At 50.4% G+C, this 19090-nt stretch overlaps 1 protein-coding gene and 1 pseudogene across 1 annotated transcript in view; both read right to left on the bottom strand.

Annotated features, from left to right (window-relative positions):
- C2CD2 (C2 calcium dependent domain containing 2) overlaps window positions 1-19090 on the bottom strand; it is an 85679-nt gene that overhangs the window by 27590 nt on the left and 38999 nt on the right. The window contains exons 3-7 of the mRNA XM_037831427.1: window positions 14464-14583; window positions 8035-8139; window positions 3500-3622; window positions 2781-2904; window positions 496-604 (exon numbers count right to left, since the gene is read on the bottom strand). Coding sequence (XP_037687355.1) covers window positions 496-604; window positions 2781-2904; window positions 3500-3622; window positions 8035-8139; window positions 14464-14583 — 581 coding nt within the window. The remainder of the gene's footprint in view (window positions 1-495; window positions 605-2780; window positions 2905-3499; window positions 3623-8034; window positions 8140-14463; window positions 14584-19090) is intronic.
- Window positions 11591-12248, bottom strand: LOC119530272 (annotated as a pseudogene).

Raw genomic sequence — 19090 nt, 5'->3', positions numbered from 1 at the left:
TTCATTAGTAGATCTCCTATTAAGCCATCCTTACATTTCAGGTATCAGCTCATGATCATGGTGAATTAGTTTTAATGTGCTGTTGGATTCTAAGTGATAAAATTTTATTTAGGATTCTTACACCACTAATCATAAGTGGAATCAGTCTTTACTTTTCTCTTTTTCTACTTCCTTTGTCCAAGTCTGGTATCAGTCAGAAGTTTCTTTCCGCCCTGCTCTGGATGGCCTGTGTTTCTAAGGCAACGGGGAGGCTCAAAAATGATTCTCTCTCGCCAGAACGGCAACAGGGCCTGGGATGTGGGTGAGGAAGGAGTTATTACCGAGAACTGCCTTTAGAAGGAATCCACGTTTGACTTAAGCCACCTCGGATGCTGAGTGCCCCTTTTAGTTTCCTTCTGGTTTAAAGAGTGTCACAGAATGATTGCAGGATTCGGCCGCGTTGAGCAGGTGCGGCTGTGGAAACCCAGGCCCACAAACACCCCGCGATGTACTCACAAGCTCAATTCCTCCTCCCAGCTGAGGTCGGTAGTGCTTGTCGCTGAGTTGCTGGAGAACCTCTGAGGAGGGTGGTCCAGCTGGGCTACACAGACTGGCTTGACGATGCCTAAATCAGAGAAAGGGGCTTTTAGTCTTGTTTTCTAAATTGCCTTTAAACATTTTCACATATAAAAGAAAGGACGAATTAGATGACAGAGCTCCTGGCTTGCCGCCTCTGTCTGTTATATTTTCCATTGGCCATTTACGAACTCCCAAAGTGCAGGACTCAGTGGGGATCAAAGAACTATGACCTGCACTGATGTCTCCAGCCCAGGCTGACCCCCAGCACCCCTGCTCCCTCTGGGCACAGCCTGCCAGGTGGGGGACCCTTCTGTGGGGGTGACTCCACCGCAGCAGAGCTCTGTCCCCAGCTTCAGGACAGACCGTTGCTTGCCAAAGAAAGGTCCAGCTGAAAGCCCCTGGGATGGCGCTTGAATTTGGGGGTGCCTCACGGAGAACCCTTTTCCCCACTTGCAGTGGGTATGTGTTTTTCTACCTGACTTGGCTCACTCACAGACCTTCTCTGGCATCTTTGATCCACATAATGGGGCGTTTCTCTAATCGTTTCTGCTTCAAGACAATGCCTGTGGCACAAAGCCCTGAACATACAGTGTAATCAGTAACTGCTAGAGTGTTCACGCTTCACCGTGCCAGGCTGTGCTAAGTGTTCTGCACACGGTGTCTCACTTTATCTTCACACCAGCCCTTGATGGACAGACTCAGACCCAGGTGGGGGCGGGGAACGGGGCCTGGACATGGGCAAGAACGTGCCCGAGCCACGACTCCAGCCCTCACTCACCAAGTCCAGGGGTCCTGCTGCCAGCCCTTAGCACCATGGACTCCCAAGGGCGACCTGCCACTGATTTTACCAAGAACAAGCAAAAAAACCATCTACGACTAGTTTTGCAAGAATCTCCATTGTTAAATGTGGCCTGTGTTTAGAACCAGGAAAAGAAACTGCGTGCAAATGAAGATGTGACCTCTAATATTCTCAGACTGGAGAAAACAACCACAACAATAAATTTCTACTTTCAGCAAAACTGAGTCACAGCGGAAAGACATATCCTTCCAGTTACTATGTTCAGCGCCTCAGCAAAAATTCAGTCACCTAAAAAGACACCTTTGCTTTTCTCAGACAGCAGCTGCCATCTCAGAGCACCCAGGGGTCCCTGGAAACCAGCCTGTGCCACTCCTGTCCTAAGGGGAGCAGAACCTGAACATCTGTCAGGGACGCTCAACACGCACAGCGGATCCTCATCAGTCGCAGAGTCCGCACTTGTGAATCTGCCTACTTCCTGACATTTACTTGCAACCCCCAAATCATACTCGCGGCACTTTCGTGGGCATCTGTGGACGTGCACCAAGTGGAGGAAATCAGAATCGCCCAACGTGCACGTTCCGAGCTGAGCTGAACGAGGTGACGTTCTCGCTCATTTCAGCTCTCACCCTGTAAGCAAGCGTCCCTTGTGCGGGCTATCGAGGGCCAGGTTTGTTTGTTTTTTTTCCACTTTTGTGCTTTCTGCTGGTGGTTTTGCTGTCTAAGGCGGCCCTGAGTGTAGCGCTGTGGGGCCATCAGGGGTTCCCGAGCGCGAGGAGGCTGGGACGGGCCTCACGGAGAAGTCGCCTATGTTGAAAGAGCTTGTAGAGAGCTCTGGGCCTGCAGTTCAGAGTCAGAGAATCAACAAGGTAGATTAAATGGGGTGTCTTTAAACAGAATCCCACGCAGAGCAAGGTTGTGCATCACTTGGTTGATGAAATGCTGTGACCAGAGGCAGGAACCTCTTGTACTTCCCCAGGTTCTGTATCACTAATTCAAGTGTTCACGGCAACTTTATAGAAGATAACACTGTGAGCGACCAGAATTGACTGAGTGTATGTGTCAACTAGTAAAAAAAAGAAAGGCACCTTCAAAACTAAAGCAAAAGAGCAAACTGACAGCAGCGTTGCTTTCTTCACGCGGATTTCACATATGCAAGATCAAGGTTGTATTTTTAACTGTCTCACATCTAAACTTTTATGCTATTTTTTGGGGGGTGCTATGCTGCAAACAAAGACAGGAATCACACTTCTGATCCGAGTGAGTAGTGCCACCGGAGGAAACCAAAGGCCACCTGGAACCCAGACTTCAAGCCCCAGCCCCACCCCCCGGAAACCAACTCCGCTCCGACTGCAGGGACGTCCCTGCTACAGGACAGCGGGGTCCCACGTCATCTCAGGAGCCCCTCGCGGTGTGGCCATTCTACCTGCAGCACCAGAATCATTTAGCAGCGAGGCGTGGATGTTCTTCACCAGCAGTTTTAGTTTGTGAGCCCTTGGAGGTTTGGGAGGACAGGGTTCCTGAGAAGTAGATGCAGGGGGCTGGAGATTCTGCAAAAAGAAAAAGGAAGCTCAGCGACCCACAGGGAAGACAGAGGACCACAGAGAGAGCTGCTGTGCTCATCTGACTGAGGAAGGGGTCATCGGGAAAACAGCACGGCGGGGGGCGGGGGACACCTAGAGGGTGAGCCTTGGCTGTGCAGCGCCTCCCACGGGGCCCGAGCTCTTCCTGCAGGAGGCAGTGGCTGCTGCTGGCCAGGGGTCAGGCTCCCCCCAGCCTGGGCCATCATCCTGGCCCCTCCCCACCAGCTCTGCCTGCTTCTGGTGCACTGTCCTCACCACTAATGGGTCTCCCTCCTTCCAACCCTGGAAGGACGAGAACCAGGACACTGGACGCCACATGGACAGAGGAAAGGCCAGTTTTTGTTCATGAAAAGCAGAGAGAGGAGAGCAGGGCCTGACTGGGGTGGCAGCACCCTGGATGGCCCGGCAACCCCTTCCTTCCATCCTGAGGGGCTCTGGGACCCTGTGCCCTGGACCGAGGCGCCATCCCGAGGCTGTGATGGGCAGTGGTGGAGGAACTTTGGAAACGCCCCCAGATTCCCCAACGGGGTGCAGAGGCACCCACGCCCGGGCACGGGTTTACCTGGGCTTCCTTCGCAGCCGAGGGTTTTGTGCTCAGAACCACCGATGGGGACGCGGAACTAACCAGGTGCTTCAAAATGCCTTTGAGAGCTTCAGATATTGCATTTGTCTCAATCAGCTGGTCCTGGTGAAAGAGGCAAATGTCATTAATCATTTCATGCCTGAGCACCTGTGCAAAATTATGAGCAAAACACACAGCTCTCCTCACTCCATCCTGAAGTCAAGCAAACGTGATGTTAGGCCTACACTCGTTCTTGCCAAGGGGTCTCCAAAAGGTTAGATATTCACTGTCTTGTCTGGGACAGAGGGGCCTTTCTACTGATTTCAAAGGCAAGGCATGCTCATTATTAAAGAATTCTAAAAATGAACGCACTTGCAACATAGAAATATGTCCATATTTTCAGGCATATCCTTCCAGTCTTTTTCATCAAATATAAAAAATAAAAACATGTTTTTTTTTTCTTCCTTGCAGAGTTGACTTTTTTGTTGTTGTTGAAGATTAAAAAGTCTTCAAGTCAATGAAAAGGGCAAAGAACAATAAAGACAAGCTGGAGGAAGGACGACAAAGCTGGGGGGGTTAACTTGATCAGCAATCAGGACCTATAAAGCTACAAAAGTTAATGCCCGAAAGAAACTTGTTCATAGTTCTAGAATGTTCATAGCACTGTGACCCATAATCGTCCCAAACTGGAAAGTACCCAGATGCCCATCAATAGCTAAATAGAGAAATAAGCCACGTGCAGTCCCACGTGGAATGCTACCCAGCAACCAGCACGTCGGGTCACCGGACAGCCTGGAGGAATCTCACAGACGTGCTGAGTGAAAGCTCAAAACAGGCAAAACTCATCTAGGCTTGAGTGGTGGGCAGAATTCTAAGATGACCCCCACAGAGTCACATTCTTTGCAATCCCCCCACCTTGAGCATAGATGGGATCTGTGACTCATTTCTAACGAATGGGCTATGGCAAAGGTGAAGAATGTCAAGAGTTATGATATAGAAGAATCCGTCTCAGCGGGAGATTCTCCTGTGGCTTTGACAAAGCCGCCACACTGGGAGAGGAGGGGGCCACAGAGCAAGGACCCATGGAGGCCTCTAGGAGCCGAGCGTGCCCCCAGCCGACGGTCAGCAAGGACGTAGGGCCTTCAGTCCTACAGCTGTAAGGAACTGAATTTTGGCAGTAACCACGTGAGCCTGGAAGAGGACTCCCAACCCCAGGAAGCAACACAGCCTGGCTGACACCGTCACCGTGGCCTTGGGAGGCCCCGAGCAGAAGACTCGGCTGGGCCACGGCCGGAACCTGGACTTGGAAACCCTGAGATAACAGGTGTGTGTTTTAGCTGCTAGGTCTGGGGTGATTTGTTACGCAGCACAGGGAACTGACAATACACAGCTGGAAGCCAGGATAGTGGGGACCCCTGGCAGGCCACGGGAAGGGAGGGAATGGAAGGGGGGATACAGGGGGGCTCTGGGAAGCCGAGCCTGTTCTGCTTCTGGATCTGGGTGCTGGACACCCAGGTATGTTCAGTTTTGTGAAAGATTCAATGAGCCCTACATGTATGTGTAATTTTCTGTATGTCTCAAAAACTTTTTTTTTAAAAAGCAAGCCGAGTCTACGTTTAAAAATCTCAATTAATGCAAAGAACAATTAGGTTTTGTTTTTTTTTTTCCCAAAAAGCCTTGTTTAAATATTATAGCCTTTGTTTTGAGAATCTTAAAAACAGGACCTGGTTGGATATTTGCTAACAGAGTATGCTCATCTGTGCTGGCTACATTGGGGTCCACGGTGTCACCCTGTGGTTTTGAGGGGAGGGCAAGCCATGGAGGATCATGGATTTGGCAAAGGCCCAGCTGCCCAGGCTCTGATTCTGGCTCTGCTATCGAAGGCCCCACCCTGCCCTGGGAGCAGGACACATACAGGTATAGGATTTCCATGGGGACCCCAGACCCACTGAAACCTTCCTACTTGCGATATCAGGCCCTGCTCGGCCACACCTTCTTGCAGCAAACTTAGTCCAAACCTGCCATTTATTGAAAATCTACTCCCTGCCAAAAACTCTAAAATAATAATAATCAAAATAGATAATAATTATGGCACCCTTAGATGTGCAGGTTCAATTTGACATGTATGTATATACACACACACATACTCATTTAATCCTTGCAACTGCTTTAAATATCATCTCCATTTCACAGATAAGGAAACTGAGGCACAGAGAAGTTAATTAACATGCCCAGGGTCACACAGCTCATAAGAAGCTGGGCCGGGAGTCAATCCCTGGTGTTCAGGCTGCAGGGTCTGCACTTTTAAACGCTATGCGTCATCTCTCTCTTGAACAGGGTCCTTAATATACTTTTTTGTTTCAGGTGAGGTGAAATTCACATAACATAACATTAGCCATTTCAGTGGCTTCTGGTACATTCACAAGGTTGTGCGACCACCATCTCTGTCTAGTTCCAAAACATTTTCATCATTGTTGTCACCCTGAAGGAAACCCTGTACCCTTCAGTCTCTTCCCACTGCCCCTCCTCTAGCCCCAGCAATCACTGACCACTGACCCACCTTCTGCCTCTAGAGCTGTGCCTGCCCTGGGCGTTTCGTAAACATGGAGCCTTAGCGCGGCGTCCTTCATGTCTGGCTTCTTTCACTTCACATGTCCTCAAGCTTCATCCACACACATTGTCGTGTGCATCAGCACTTCACTCCTTTTGATGGCTGAGTAATATTCCATTGTATGGACCAACTACATTTTGTTTATCTACTTCACTTTTTCACCCCACAATTTCCCCTCACTTTACAGAAGGGGAAACCGAGAGTGAAAGATGAACTCGGGGTGCTCAGTGTCAGGATTCGTCCCATTTTAGGGCCCCAGGCAGTAGCCCTGGGAGCTTCCTTTTAAGCCCCTCCACCTCCAGCCACCGCCCCCCTCCTGGGGACACAGAAGGTGGGTACCCGAGGGCTCCTGGGGTGAATTCTAGCTCCACTTCACCCGGGAAGCCCCAGGCCTCCTCGGTAAAGCACGGGCCAGCCAGGTGTAAGGAGCACAGGCAGCTGCTATCTGTGGGGTTGGGGGTGGCACCTGTGCTCGCTCACACACTTGTTTTTGCAAGAAACATGGGAAAGAAACAAAAGCGAATGAGACGGTTCCCCGGTACAGGGGGTAGGTGACGGTAGAGGGGGTGGGACGGAGGCTGCACTTCTGAGTACAACTTCACAGGTAGCTTTGGCTTTGGAACCACGTTACTACTTCACATTTTCAAAAAATAAATTTAATCAATGAGGCTGAGGGGGACACTGAATACTAACAGAAGTAAATGAAATTCACTTATATGGAATTGGTAGCATAACGCCACGCAGGAAAAAAATTAATGCACGCAATTTTTGAACACAGGATCTGTTCCCCCACTCGGGGTGATCTATTCTGAGACAGAAAGACCTGAAGAGAAATCCTTAACTGTGGGAGCCTTGTTGGGGCAATGGTGGTGTGGGCGAAACAATAAAACTGTTTTGTCTGCACATCAGGCCTGAGCAAACAATGTCACTATGGAAAAAAAGAGATATAAATATAGAAAGAAGGGAGAAAAAGACAAAGAAATGGGGGCCAGGGGGCTGCCTGATACCTAATCCTTGTAAAACTAAATAGCCAGGTAAAAATGACACTTCTTGGGTACACATGTTAAAAGAATTATGATTTCTAAAGAAAAATATAAGCAATCTATATCAGGGCATAAGAAATTAAAATATTAATGGACAAATAAATGATGGGATTGACACGTTTCAGCTATGGTGCTAACACAATATTTGAACAAGAGTCTGAAATGGAGTGAAGGTTCTAGGAAATATCACAAAAGCCACTGGGAAGGAAGAATTTAACCTGAGAACCTAAGGCTTTGGTATAAGTGATTTTACACGGTCTTTCCAAGGATAGAAAGTGACTGACGCCAGCTTGACACAGCATCCCCACCGCCTGCTTCCCAAGCCAGGGGCAGCCAGGATGGAAACGGTCATCAGATTTCAGGTGCATCCTTCCCTGCAAAATCCATGAAATGGAAGGAGGACCTGCCCTTGGAGTAAGTTTTTGGACCCAGTGAGTTACAAGCGAAGCGGCCCTCCCAGGGGGAGAGAGGGTTTGACACCAGCCTTTATGAAACTTTAACAGAAACCTAGGGTTTTGTTGGTTCGATGGTTCTCAGCCTCGGTTGCACAGGAGCACTTTAAAAAACTCTCAGGCCAATGAAACCCACACCCCGGGGGGAGGGGGGAGACCCCGGCACCGGGAGTTATAAAGGCTGCCCAGGGGATTCCAGGGCATAGCCCGGGTTGGGGATCCTGCATTAAATCCATCCAAAGGTGTCCCCTCCTCTGCCCTGTGACGCCGAGACACATAATCCAAAGCCCGCATGAACCTGGTGGAAGATGGCTGGGGTGAAGGAAGGGGGCTGTGAACCTCCCAGACGCCTGCTCAGAGCCTCGAATCCCCCATACTGTTGTCACCACATAAACCTGACGGGATAATCACCAAAGCTCCCAGACTGACCTCCTGTAGTGCTTTGGGCTGGACCCGGATGGCCATTTCTGGCACGTTGATGAAGGACCACCTAATCTGGATGTCTTCTCGCTTGTCTTTCATGTGGAACTCCAGCTATTTAAAAAATAAAATAAAACTGGTTATCCGAGGTCTGCTCTTTCTGCCAGAGCTTTAATGAGTGTGCACGGTCATTTACTCATTTGCTTTCAGAGACAATTGCTTAGTGACCCCTTGGCATGTCACGTGCTTCAAAATGGAAATGAGGACCCCCAAGCTCCCTTCAACCTCCCCTTTCCCATGTCCCGCACCCCTTACCAGAGCCTTCCTTGACTCAGAGTCTTTTAAAAATGAACTGTTGGCTGTGCTTTGCATTTTTCCTTCTGGGACTACCTCCAAGGTGTGAAGGAGAGAGGAGGATCAGAACGGAAGCCAGGACACCTGCTCCAGTTTGCTAGCGCTGCCATTAGCAGAATACCAGAAACGGATTGGCTTTTATAAAGGGAGTTTATTTAGTTACAAATTTACAGTTCTAAGTCCATAGAATTGTCCAGAGTAAGTCATCAACAAGAGAATACCTTCACTGCAGAAAGGCTGATGGCAGATGGAACACCTCTGTCAGCTGGGAAGGCACGTGGCTGGCGTCTGCTAGTCCTTTGCTCCTAGGTTGTGTTTCAAAATGGCTTTCTCCAAAACGTCTCTGGGCTTATCTCTCTTAGCTTCTTCAGCTCCTGTGCATCTAAGCACCTAAGGGTCCTCTCTTAGCTTCTCTTTCATAGCTCTTTGTGCATTCTTGCTTGTTATCCCAGGGCATTTCTTTCTAAACATATGGGGGCCTCTCTTAGCGTATCTGGAGCAAATTCTTGGGCTTCATCTCCAAACGTGTCCAAGCATCTCCAAGCATCAGCAAGCATCTGGGTCTGTGTCAGCTCCTAGCTTTTCTCTTCAATACTCCAATGAACTAATCACAACCCATCCTGAATGGGCGGGGATACACCCCCTTGGAAATAATTCAATCAGTTTCCACCCGAATCCACAGAATAATCAGTCTGCCCCCACAAGATTGCATTAAAGAACATGGCTTTTCTGGGAGACACAATATATCCAAACCAGCAAAACACTTTATTCCTGGTCCTGGGCTTGGAAGCCCCACGCCCAAGACCCAACAAACACACCCCCCCCCCCCGAAGAGAAGGGGGCAGAGCAAGCAGCGTCCTTGTGCTCCTGCCTGGTCCCGACAGCCACCCCCCAGCGGTCTCTGCTCTGTAATGACGCTTCATCCACCCAGTGCACCTGTAGGAGGCAGAACAGGGGCCCCCAAAGGGGAGCCTGCCCTCAGCTGGGATCCTCCACAGCCAACGGACTTTCCAACGGTCACCACGGTGTGGACCTGGGAATCTGGGTGGGTCCAAGCTGACCACACGTGTCCTTGACAGTGTACAAGGTGACGTGAGGACTCGCCCCACCACTACTGAGCATGACGATGGAGGAGGGGGCCGCGAGCCCAGGCGAGTGGTGGGCTCCAGCTGTGGGAACCGCCCTCGGCTTACAGCCGGCCCGAAAACGGAGCCCTGTCGCCAAGCCACAGGGAACTCAACGCTGCCAACGACCCAGACGAGCGAGGAAATGGATCCTCCCTGCGGCAGCCCTGCCAGCAGCTTGCTTTTAGCACAGTGTGACCCGTGCGGGACGTCTGACCGCAGGAACAGTCACATCAGAAACGCGTGTTGTCGTAAGCTACGTTGTGGTAGTGTGTTAAAAAACCAACACACCATCTTTCAGCCAGAGGCTCTTTCTAAAACAGAAATCTCAGCTCATCACATGTGCCCCCCACACACACACACAAATCAAGGGGAAGGAAAGAAGAGCTTTGAACTCACTGCGGTATTCCCGGGAAGGTCAACCCAGGTGCCAGAAGCAAATAAAAGGACAGCCTCAGCTCCACGGCCATCTCCACCTCCCTTCCCTTGCTCCACATTACTAGATATTAAGGGAAAGACAGGCTTTCATTCCATTTCATTTCCACAGCTAATCGGGCCGCCCCGCCCCCAGCCAGGCGGGTGGAGGCCTATCGATCCCACGTGGCTTTTGGTTCGAAGCTCAGAGAAGCTGGAACACCACCGGCCGGAGTTCAGCCTTTAATTATTGCAGCAACTGCCACACACTGTTTCAAACTGTGTTAAGAGATCCAAGATACAAGCATCCTACTTATCTCTGAGCTGCTAAAAATGGCCCAAACATCATGACAGAACAAAGCTCCAGGAACTATATTTCCTTGCTTTGTGTTTGGCAGTCTCTGTGGACTCACTCAGTTCTGAAACGTGAGTCAAATGTTGGGTAAATATGTCCCCGACTTTGAAGGTGATTTCCAAACCTCCTTGTGCAAAACATTGGGGCTGGGGGGTATTAACACAGGTAAATGCATGGTGCCAATTCTTATTTTTCCCCCAATTCTCTAAAAAGGAGTGTTAAGGGGGTGAGGGTGCAGGATCTAGAGTTCAGAAACAGGCCACTTAGAAAAGCACGTTTGCCCTGGTTGCTGAAAAGCGTGCCTTTGCCAGAGAAACACAGGGAAGATCATCTTCCTTTGGGATTGAGTCTCGTGTGACTCGGGCTCATCTCAAAAATCAGTGCTATGGCACAAAGGACAGTGGAGAGGAAAGCCAGGACTGACTCCACGGTGACCCCTAAAACAGACCCAGAAATGCACAAATTTAAACACTGGCCAATTGAGAGCTTCAGTGAAAATTTTGCTTAAAGTGACAGGCGCACAAATGGATACCTGACATTTCAGACATTCAGAAGGTTTGCCAGTTCCCCAAGTGAATGCATGTCAGAAAAATGGTGGTAATACTAATTTTCAAACTTACAAAAATAATAAGGGGATCCTTCATCTTTGTTTGGAAGGTATTTACGGGAAGCTGCCGAGCAGCTGGCGTCTCTGGGCAAGCGGCCAAAGTGTGCACTTTTACTGACCTGGTCTCAAGTCCATGAACAGACAAGCCCCAGACACCTCCGTACATGACCACATCCCAGGGAGACCACAGCCTTCATCCATCTAAAGTTAGGGGACAAAAAGGGGGGGGCCACGATGGCTGACCATTCAAAATTTAAAATAAAAAGAACAAGAATTAAGGTGGAGGACCTTTTTTCAAAAAAAAATTTGGATGACATCATTTACATGAAAGCAACGTTGTCACCCTCCACAGTGTGAATGTGGGCGAGGACCCGGCCGCTCTCCTTAGGAAGAAGTGGGCGGCTTTGGGGGAGGCAAGGAACTTCCGTTAACAATGCATCTCACGGTATTTGGAATGACTATCAAAAAAAAAAAAAGAAAGAAAGAACACTGTACAATCAAAGTCCTCAGCTACATCTGTAGAACTTTGGGGATGCTCGCTCCAACCGACTGCTGTCACCTTGACCATTCCAGTTTTTAAATCCTGAGTCAAGTGCCAAAAAACAAGCAAAAAAATTAAAGGAAAAACAAAGCCACGCCAATCTCATCTCGTTTTCTACACAAGTTAGGTTTTGTCAAGAAGGGGTGTAATGCAACTAAGTAACAGTCCACCTAGAAGCATGTGCGGTGGACGATGGGCAGCTGGACTCCTCGTACCCCTGCTTGCTGATCCATATCTGCTGGAAGGTGGACAGCGGGGCCAGGATGGAGCCCCCGATCCACACGGAGTGCTTGATCGTCATCGTGCCTGGTGCCAGCGCTGTGATCTCCTTTGGCGTCCTGTCGGCGATGCCCGGACCAGACAGCACCGTGTTGGCATAGAGATCCTTGCAGATGTCTATGTCCCACTTCATGATGGAGTTGAAGGAAGTTTCGTGGACGCCACAGGATTCCATGCCCAGGAAGCACGGCTGGAGGAGGGCCTCGGGGCAGCGGAACCGCTCACTGCCGATGGTGTTGACCTGCCCGTTGGCAGCTTGCAGCTCTTCTCCAGGGAGCAGGAGGAGACGGCTGTGGCCATCTCCTGCTCGACGTCCAGGGCAACACAGCAGAGCTCCTCCTTGATATTGCGCACGATCTCCCGCTCGGCCGTGGTGGTGAAGCTGTAGCCGTGCTCGGTGAGGATCTTCACGAAGTCCAGACGCAGGATGGCGTGGGGCAGGGCGCAGTCCTCGTGGATGGGCACATGTGGGTGACCCTGTCGCCAGAGTCCATGAGGATGCCCGTGGAGCGGCCAGGGGCATTCCCCACGAACTCCTGCCATTTATATTTCACACACTCACTGCTTTACGAGAGATTATTAGTTTAGAAATAAAGTTAAAATATTTGGAATGGTAATAAAAAGCAAACGAAGCAATTTACAATGTTAAAATATCTAGAATATATTCAGAGTAATGATATGAAAACATTTGTGAGAGCAATATCTGAATTTATGCATTTCATACAGCAACATGTGTCTGATACTAAGTCCATTAAGAATGTTAATATGCTTATAGAAAGACAAAACAAATATTATCTGGGGGATTTATAAACATATTAGGATTATTTCTCTTATGTAGTCAGAAATTGCTACATCTAATTTTGAAATACTGGATCGCGACAATCAAACCTTATTACTCTGCTACCCACGGTGCTCTGATGTTAGTTTAGTTTGCTCGGCTTAGGCCTTTCATACATCAATTTGAGTAAAACAAGTTTGCTTACGATCCTTAATGTTTTGCTCTATAAAATGATTTCAAGAAATTATTTCTTTCCTAAATTTTAAATATAGGTGTTTAAAGAGATTTTCACACACGTTTTGCTTTCCTTTGGTTTTCCTGACAATTTTGCAAAAGAGAATGAGACATTCTATCTTCTTAAAGCATAATCATGTCTAGTTTTACTGTGAATAAACTGAATACACACTGAAAAAAAAATAATAAGGGGTTCTTTTAAAATTGACATTTTCCAAAAACTCTAAAGAGTAATGGCCCAATCCAGCCATGGAGCTGTTTTTCCAAGCCACAGACAACTTCTGAGGTCTAGAGCCCAATTTGGAAATAGACCATCTTTTTAACTCAGATGCCCCTTCCGTTAGTCTATCCATCAACAACAGCCTTGATTTTTAAAAAATGCCTCAAAAATACCATATCACCCATTACTGATACACGGGCATCCTCTGAATTTATTTTACACATATATGCACACATACATGCCAATGTGTGTGTCTCAGTTGGTCAGCGCTGTGACAACAAACACCTGCAAACAACAGGAACTTACAGTTTCACAGCTTTGGAGGCTAGATGTCCAAAGTCTATGTACTGGCAGGCCACGCTTTCTCCAAAGTCTGTGGCGTTCTGATGGGGGCTCATCACCAACCCGTAACTCAACCTCTGCCCCATCACGTGCCGTCTGCTCTCCTCCTCTGGCTTCAACTCCCCCTGCTCAGTTTTGTCTCTGTTTAGATTTCCTGTCCTTGTAAGGACTCCAGTCCTATCGGACTGAGGCCCACCCTGACTCAGTTTGGCATCACCATAAAGGATCTTCAAAAGCCCTCTTTACAAATGAGCTCACACCCCAGGACTGGGGGTAGGACTGGAAACGTCCTCACAGTATGTATGTGTGTGTACAGATAGACGGAGAGATAGACAAACACACACACACACACACATACACACACACAGTCGAGCGGTGCTGTTTGCAGTAGTTCTGTTCTCTAAAGTCACTGCAAACGCTGACTTGGAGGACGCTGAGCCGCTGCCTCCAGGGGAAATACAGGGCCAGGCTTCCACAAGCCCCCGGCCACAACAGTTTCATCAACTGATCAATGTCTGATTCGTTATTGTTCATTATTATTCATCATTACTTCACTAACACTGAGCTCACGGTCAACAATTCTATGACTTCTGCCTGAAGGAGCTTCTCCAACACACGTATTTTCTGTGTGAGGCACATCCCAAGGGCCTTGCACTTAGATAGACTAGATAGCACTTCGTGACTACGTTGGAGAGCCATTTTAAACAGCAAATTAAAAAAAAAGGAAAAAAAAAAAGCACAGAATTGTGAAAAACACGGCACTAAATATACCATAAACAGGACACATGTTTACATTACGAGCACTGAAACAAGGGGCAGAGTGTGGCCTTGTTCAAACTCAGCTGGGAACGTGGGCTTCAGGGACCCGGACTTCCTGCCGCTCTGCATGTGTCCGCAAATGACCACGAACACGCCCGGAGGACTGACTTGGGGGTTACAAATGAATGTTAGCAAGAAGGTGGATTCACAGACACGGAATCTGTGAGCCTCCAGCAACCCTGCGCCACCAGCGGGCACTGCCAACGCCAGCAGAAGGGTTGCCCGTACATTCACGTTTCCTGCAGACACGACGGGAGAATTATGACGTGAATGGAGAAGAATAAAAACATAGGTATTTACAGCCCTGGAACTCACACGGGGCCACCCTACAAGTTTACGGGAGCCGCTTCTCCACGACCTGCCGAACTCACCTGTAAATGGAACGGGGCGAGCTGCACGTTGTACAGCTGGCGGCCTGGGACCCCCGAGGAGGTAGGCACGGCACCCACAACGAACCAAACGGCTTCACCTGCCACCTTACAGGACACCACCTAAAGGGGGGACAGGAGAAGGGACGGAACTTTACACAGCAGCACAACATAATCTGGACTTCATTTGTTAGCAAGGACAGGAATTTAAAGTTCCAAACTTGGGTAAATATTCAGATTCCCATCTTTTCTGCTATGTTGTATTTTGAAAACTAGAAACAGCCTTTCAAAACTTTCCTTCATGGATTTTTTAGGACATAAAATCTGTCTGGCCCTAATCTAGTTGCCATGTTCTTTCTACATGTAACAAAGATTTTTTTTCTTTAAATATTACTTTATTCTCTCTCTCCACACCAGCTGATTTGAAATTCCCCACACATTTCCCAGCCCTACATAGCAAACGCCATTAGCCACTTCTGTCATGAGAGAAATAAACCTTTAAAATGAAAGAAATGCTAGATGTCATAAAAAAAATTAAAAATTTACTCAGAACGCTGCGGGATACTGATTACGTGCTTCGACTTGGCGGGCCTGGGCTGGGGGACCTGATCAGCCCCTGGGGAGGGTGGTGGGCACGGGCGACAGCGCCCTCCACTGCCCCCCAGGCCTGAGAAAGTGAGGCCAGAGGCAGGCCCCATTTCCTCACCCAAAATACCACCGTTAGGGGAGGCTTGCCGGAGGGAACCGCCTTTTCCCCACCCCCTTATCTTGCCCGGACACTCCCCGTTGCCAGTGCAACTCCCATCACCACCAGTGCGCATACATTGTTGCCAGACACCGTTGCCAAAGCAACTCTCGCCCCTTTTCAAACAACCTCCGTGCTCTCTTAGAACCAATCCTAACCTCCGCACCCTCTCAGAACCAATCCTAGCCTTTATCCCCTCAGCATTGGCTTGTAACAACCCCCGCCCTCTATGCCAGCCTATATAACCTGTGCTCACCCCTAATAAACGCTCTTGGCTTTACCCCCCTGAATAAACCCCCCTTTTGTTCTACCCCTACTGGAGGAAGAGTGTCTTGTCTTTCCCTTCTCGCCGCCCTCCACACCTTGCACGCCTCCGCCGGGGACCGGGCCCAGTCCCCCGCCTCGCCCTCGCCTCCGGGAAAGAGCCCCCGCCGCCGGTACCCTCCGAGCAACGCCGAGAGCCGAGGGTTCAGCAACCGGCCGCCCCCCCTCCCAGACAAATCAACTGCGACCGCAACTGGCGCCCAACGTGGGGCACCTGCACTTGGAAGTCCTCTCCACGCAGCGGTCCAGTGACGCCACTCGCTCGCCCGGACGCCTCTCCAGCTCCCCTTCTCCTCGCCTGCAAGGTAAGGGCCGCCTCTCCCTCGCCGCTCCCGGAGCCGCCTCTCCCTCGCCGCTCCGCGTCAGGAGCCGCCTCTCCCTCGCCGCTCCGCGTCAGGGGCCGCCTCTCCCTCGCCGCTCCGGAGCCGCTCCTCCCTTCCCCACTACCCATTCTTCCGTCTGCCTCTCGTCCTTTTCTTCTATGACCCCCATTCCTCCTAACGTTCTCCCTCTTCCCCTCCATTACTTTGCTGTAGTCCTTTGTGCCTTTGTCTCCTTGTTTGGCGCCCTCTGCCTCTTTGCAACCGCCCCCCCAGATTGCTCACGCTGCCACAGGGTCCTGCTTTCTGCTCTCGCCGTCTCCTTCGGCCTTGCGGCCACGATTTATCTCATTTTCTTCACTCACTAATTAACCTCTCTTTTTTTCTTTTCTTTTTTCCTCTTTTCTTTCTTCGCTATGGGTAATCGTCTATCAGCACGACAAGCACCCCAGGTTCGTGCTTTGGCTGGTCTCCTAGACACACACCGCTGTAAAGTGTCTGTCCGGCAGTTGCAAGTATACTGGGACCTCCTGCTGCCTTTTAACCCATGGCTCACCACTTGCCATCTTTGGGACCCTGTTACTTATGATCACCTTATTGATCGGGTCACCAACGCCATGGAACATGAGGGCAAGCGCTTCCCTCCCGGTTTGCTCCCCACCTTAATAACCATCCGCTCCTGCCTTCAAGGCTCCTTCCCCCCTGATCGAGGCCCCATTAAAGCTAAGAAGGCCCTATCAACCCAAACAACAGATTCAGATAGCGATAATAATTCAACTCATGATTCGGACACGGAGTCCCTGGTCGAGCAGCTTAACAACGCGCTCGACGTGACTCCCAAAAAACAAAATAACACTGCGCCATGCCAAGATGGCGAACTTCCTCCTTCTTCTTCTATCGAAGGGAGGAAATGCTCCGGCGATGACGTCAGCCTTAAGCTGGGTCAGAAGCCGCATGCGCTTTACCCCGCCCTTTCACAGGGCGGAGTTAGTCCGCCATCTTATGCCTTAGGCCCCGCCCTTTCACAGGGCGGAGCTAGTCCGCCATCTTATGCCTTAGGCCCCGCCCTTTCGCAGGGCGGAGCTAGTCCGCCATCTTGTGCCTTGGACCCCGCCCTTTCCCAGGGCGGGGCTGGTCCGCCATCTTGTGTCTTGGCCACGCCTACCGCGCCGCCCTCTTGCGACGCTTGGGGCCTCCCACTTCCACCTCCCCCTTCGACAAGCTCCCCCTCGGAGCCGCTGCCGGCAGCTGCCGCCGCCCCTCCCACCCCGCCGACTAACAACCCCTGGCTGCCTTCTACACCTCAAGGCAACCCTTAGAACAGCGCTGCCCCTACCCCCACTCCCGTGCCAGGCCCTCTGCTTTGAGTGCACCCTGCTAAAAGCCGGCTTAGGAAAATTTGCCCCGCAGTGCGGCTCTGGATCAGCCTAGCTTCAGATCTAGTCACCCTGGCTGTTCATGTATTTGGAGCGCCGCCGGAAAAAATTGTTTGGCCCCTGGACGCAGGCCAAACCCACCTGCTTATACGTGATAACCCAGACATGCAAATCCTCTTAGAAGGATTCCAGAGGGAATTCAGTTGCCACTATCCTAGCCATCGACTGTTACAGGGGCTCGCCAAGCTTCCCTTCCGCAGCCCCTTCCATCCTTTCCCTTCCTCTGTACCCATCCCGGGTGCCACCACCGTCTTCACTGACGCCTCTAAAACTCGTTTCGCCTTCCTCTCTTATTCCCAAGACCACCCGGAACCCCGCCTATTCAGTTATGTTAACCTTCATTCAGTCCAAGTGGGGGAAATTCTGGCGGTATCATATGCAATAAAAGCCCACTGCAACCACCCAGTAAACCTTTTCACAGACAGCCTCTACACTTATCAGGTCTGCCGAGTCCTCGCGTTTTCCACCTTTTTCCCGGGAGACTCGGCCATTGATAAAGCACTTTCTGACCTCAGGAGCATCCTGGAGCATCGACAGGATCCTTGGTTCATTAGCCACATTCGTAGTCACTCAGGCCTTCCGGGGCCCCTGGCTAATGGCAATAGTATAGTAGACCAAGCGGTCTCAGCTCAGAATACCCAAGCTATGCTAACCCACACGGCAGCCCCTCCGGGGGATGCTGTTAACCAGGCCAAGTTATTGCATTCCAGGTTTCACTTTTCAGCTACGTCGTTACATCATTTATGTGGCCTCCCCCTAGACACCTGTAAACATCTTGTCCGCAATTGCGCAACTTGTGCGCCCTTTGCGCCGCTTGGCCCCCTGCAACCTCAGGGAGTCAACCCACGAGGCCTAAAACCCAATTCTAGATGGCAAATGGACGTAACTCACGTTCCGTCCTTTGGGCGCCTCAAATATGTGCATGTAATAATTGACACCTTCTCGGCCATGTGTTATGCAGTCCCCCTCGCCGGGGAAACGGCCAAACACTGTATCAAGGCCCTAAGACAAGGAATTCTCTTCATGGGAGTCCCCTGGGACCTAAAAACAGACAATGGGCCTGCCTATCGCAGTGCCTCCTTTGCGGCCTTTCTCCAGTTATATAACATCACCCATCATTTCGGCATCCCCTATAATCCTCAGGGTCAAGCCATTGTGGAAGCAGTCCATCACCGCTTAAAAACACAAATTGAAAAAGAAAGGGCAATGCTCCCCCAGGCAACTCCAGGGGACCTTATCATAGCAGCCCTTATTCACCTTAATCTACTCACATTCAATAAAGAAGGGCTTTCGCCCCTACATAAACATTGGGGGCCCTCGTATAGGCCCACCCAGGCCCCAATGGTTTACTGGAAGGACCCAGAGAATAATGCCTGGAAGGGTCCCTCCCCACTCCTCGCCCAGGGGCGCGGGTTTGCTTGTGTTTTCCCAGATGATGCAGCACAACCAATCTGGATCCCAGGAAGGGCAATCCGGCCTGCCACCAGCAACCACGCGTCTAACGAGACGAGAATGCCGTCGTCTCCGCAACCTAGTGCACCAGATGACAACAGTACACCTGGGCCTGGACCCCAGTCCGAGTGAACCCCCTTTTTTCCACAGCCCTCCAGCCGCACCTCAGCTCCAACCAGCCGCACCTCAGCTGCAAACAACGCATCGCCAACCCCACCACCCCGACCTCCTCTACCCCCCTCTCGCTACTCCTCTCGCTACTCCTCTCCCCTCCTCGGCCTTATCCAAGCGGCCTTCACCTCAGTGAATTCCTCCAACCCCAATCTTACCTCCTCTTGTTGGCTTTGCCTCTC

The sequence above is a fragment of the Choloepus didactylus genome, chromosome 1 (genome assembly GCF_015220235.1).
Source record: "Choloepus didactylus isolate mChoDid1 chromosome 1, mChoDid1.pri, whole genome shotgun sequence".
Taxonomy (NCBI): domain Eukaryota; kingdom Metazoa; phylum Chordata; class Mammalia; order Pilosa; family Megalonychidae; genus Choloepus; species Choloepus didactylus.
Note: the sequence above shows the minus strand (reverse complement) of the source record. Positions and strands in the feature narration are given on the sequence as shown.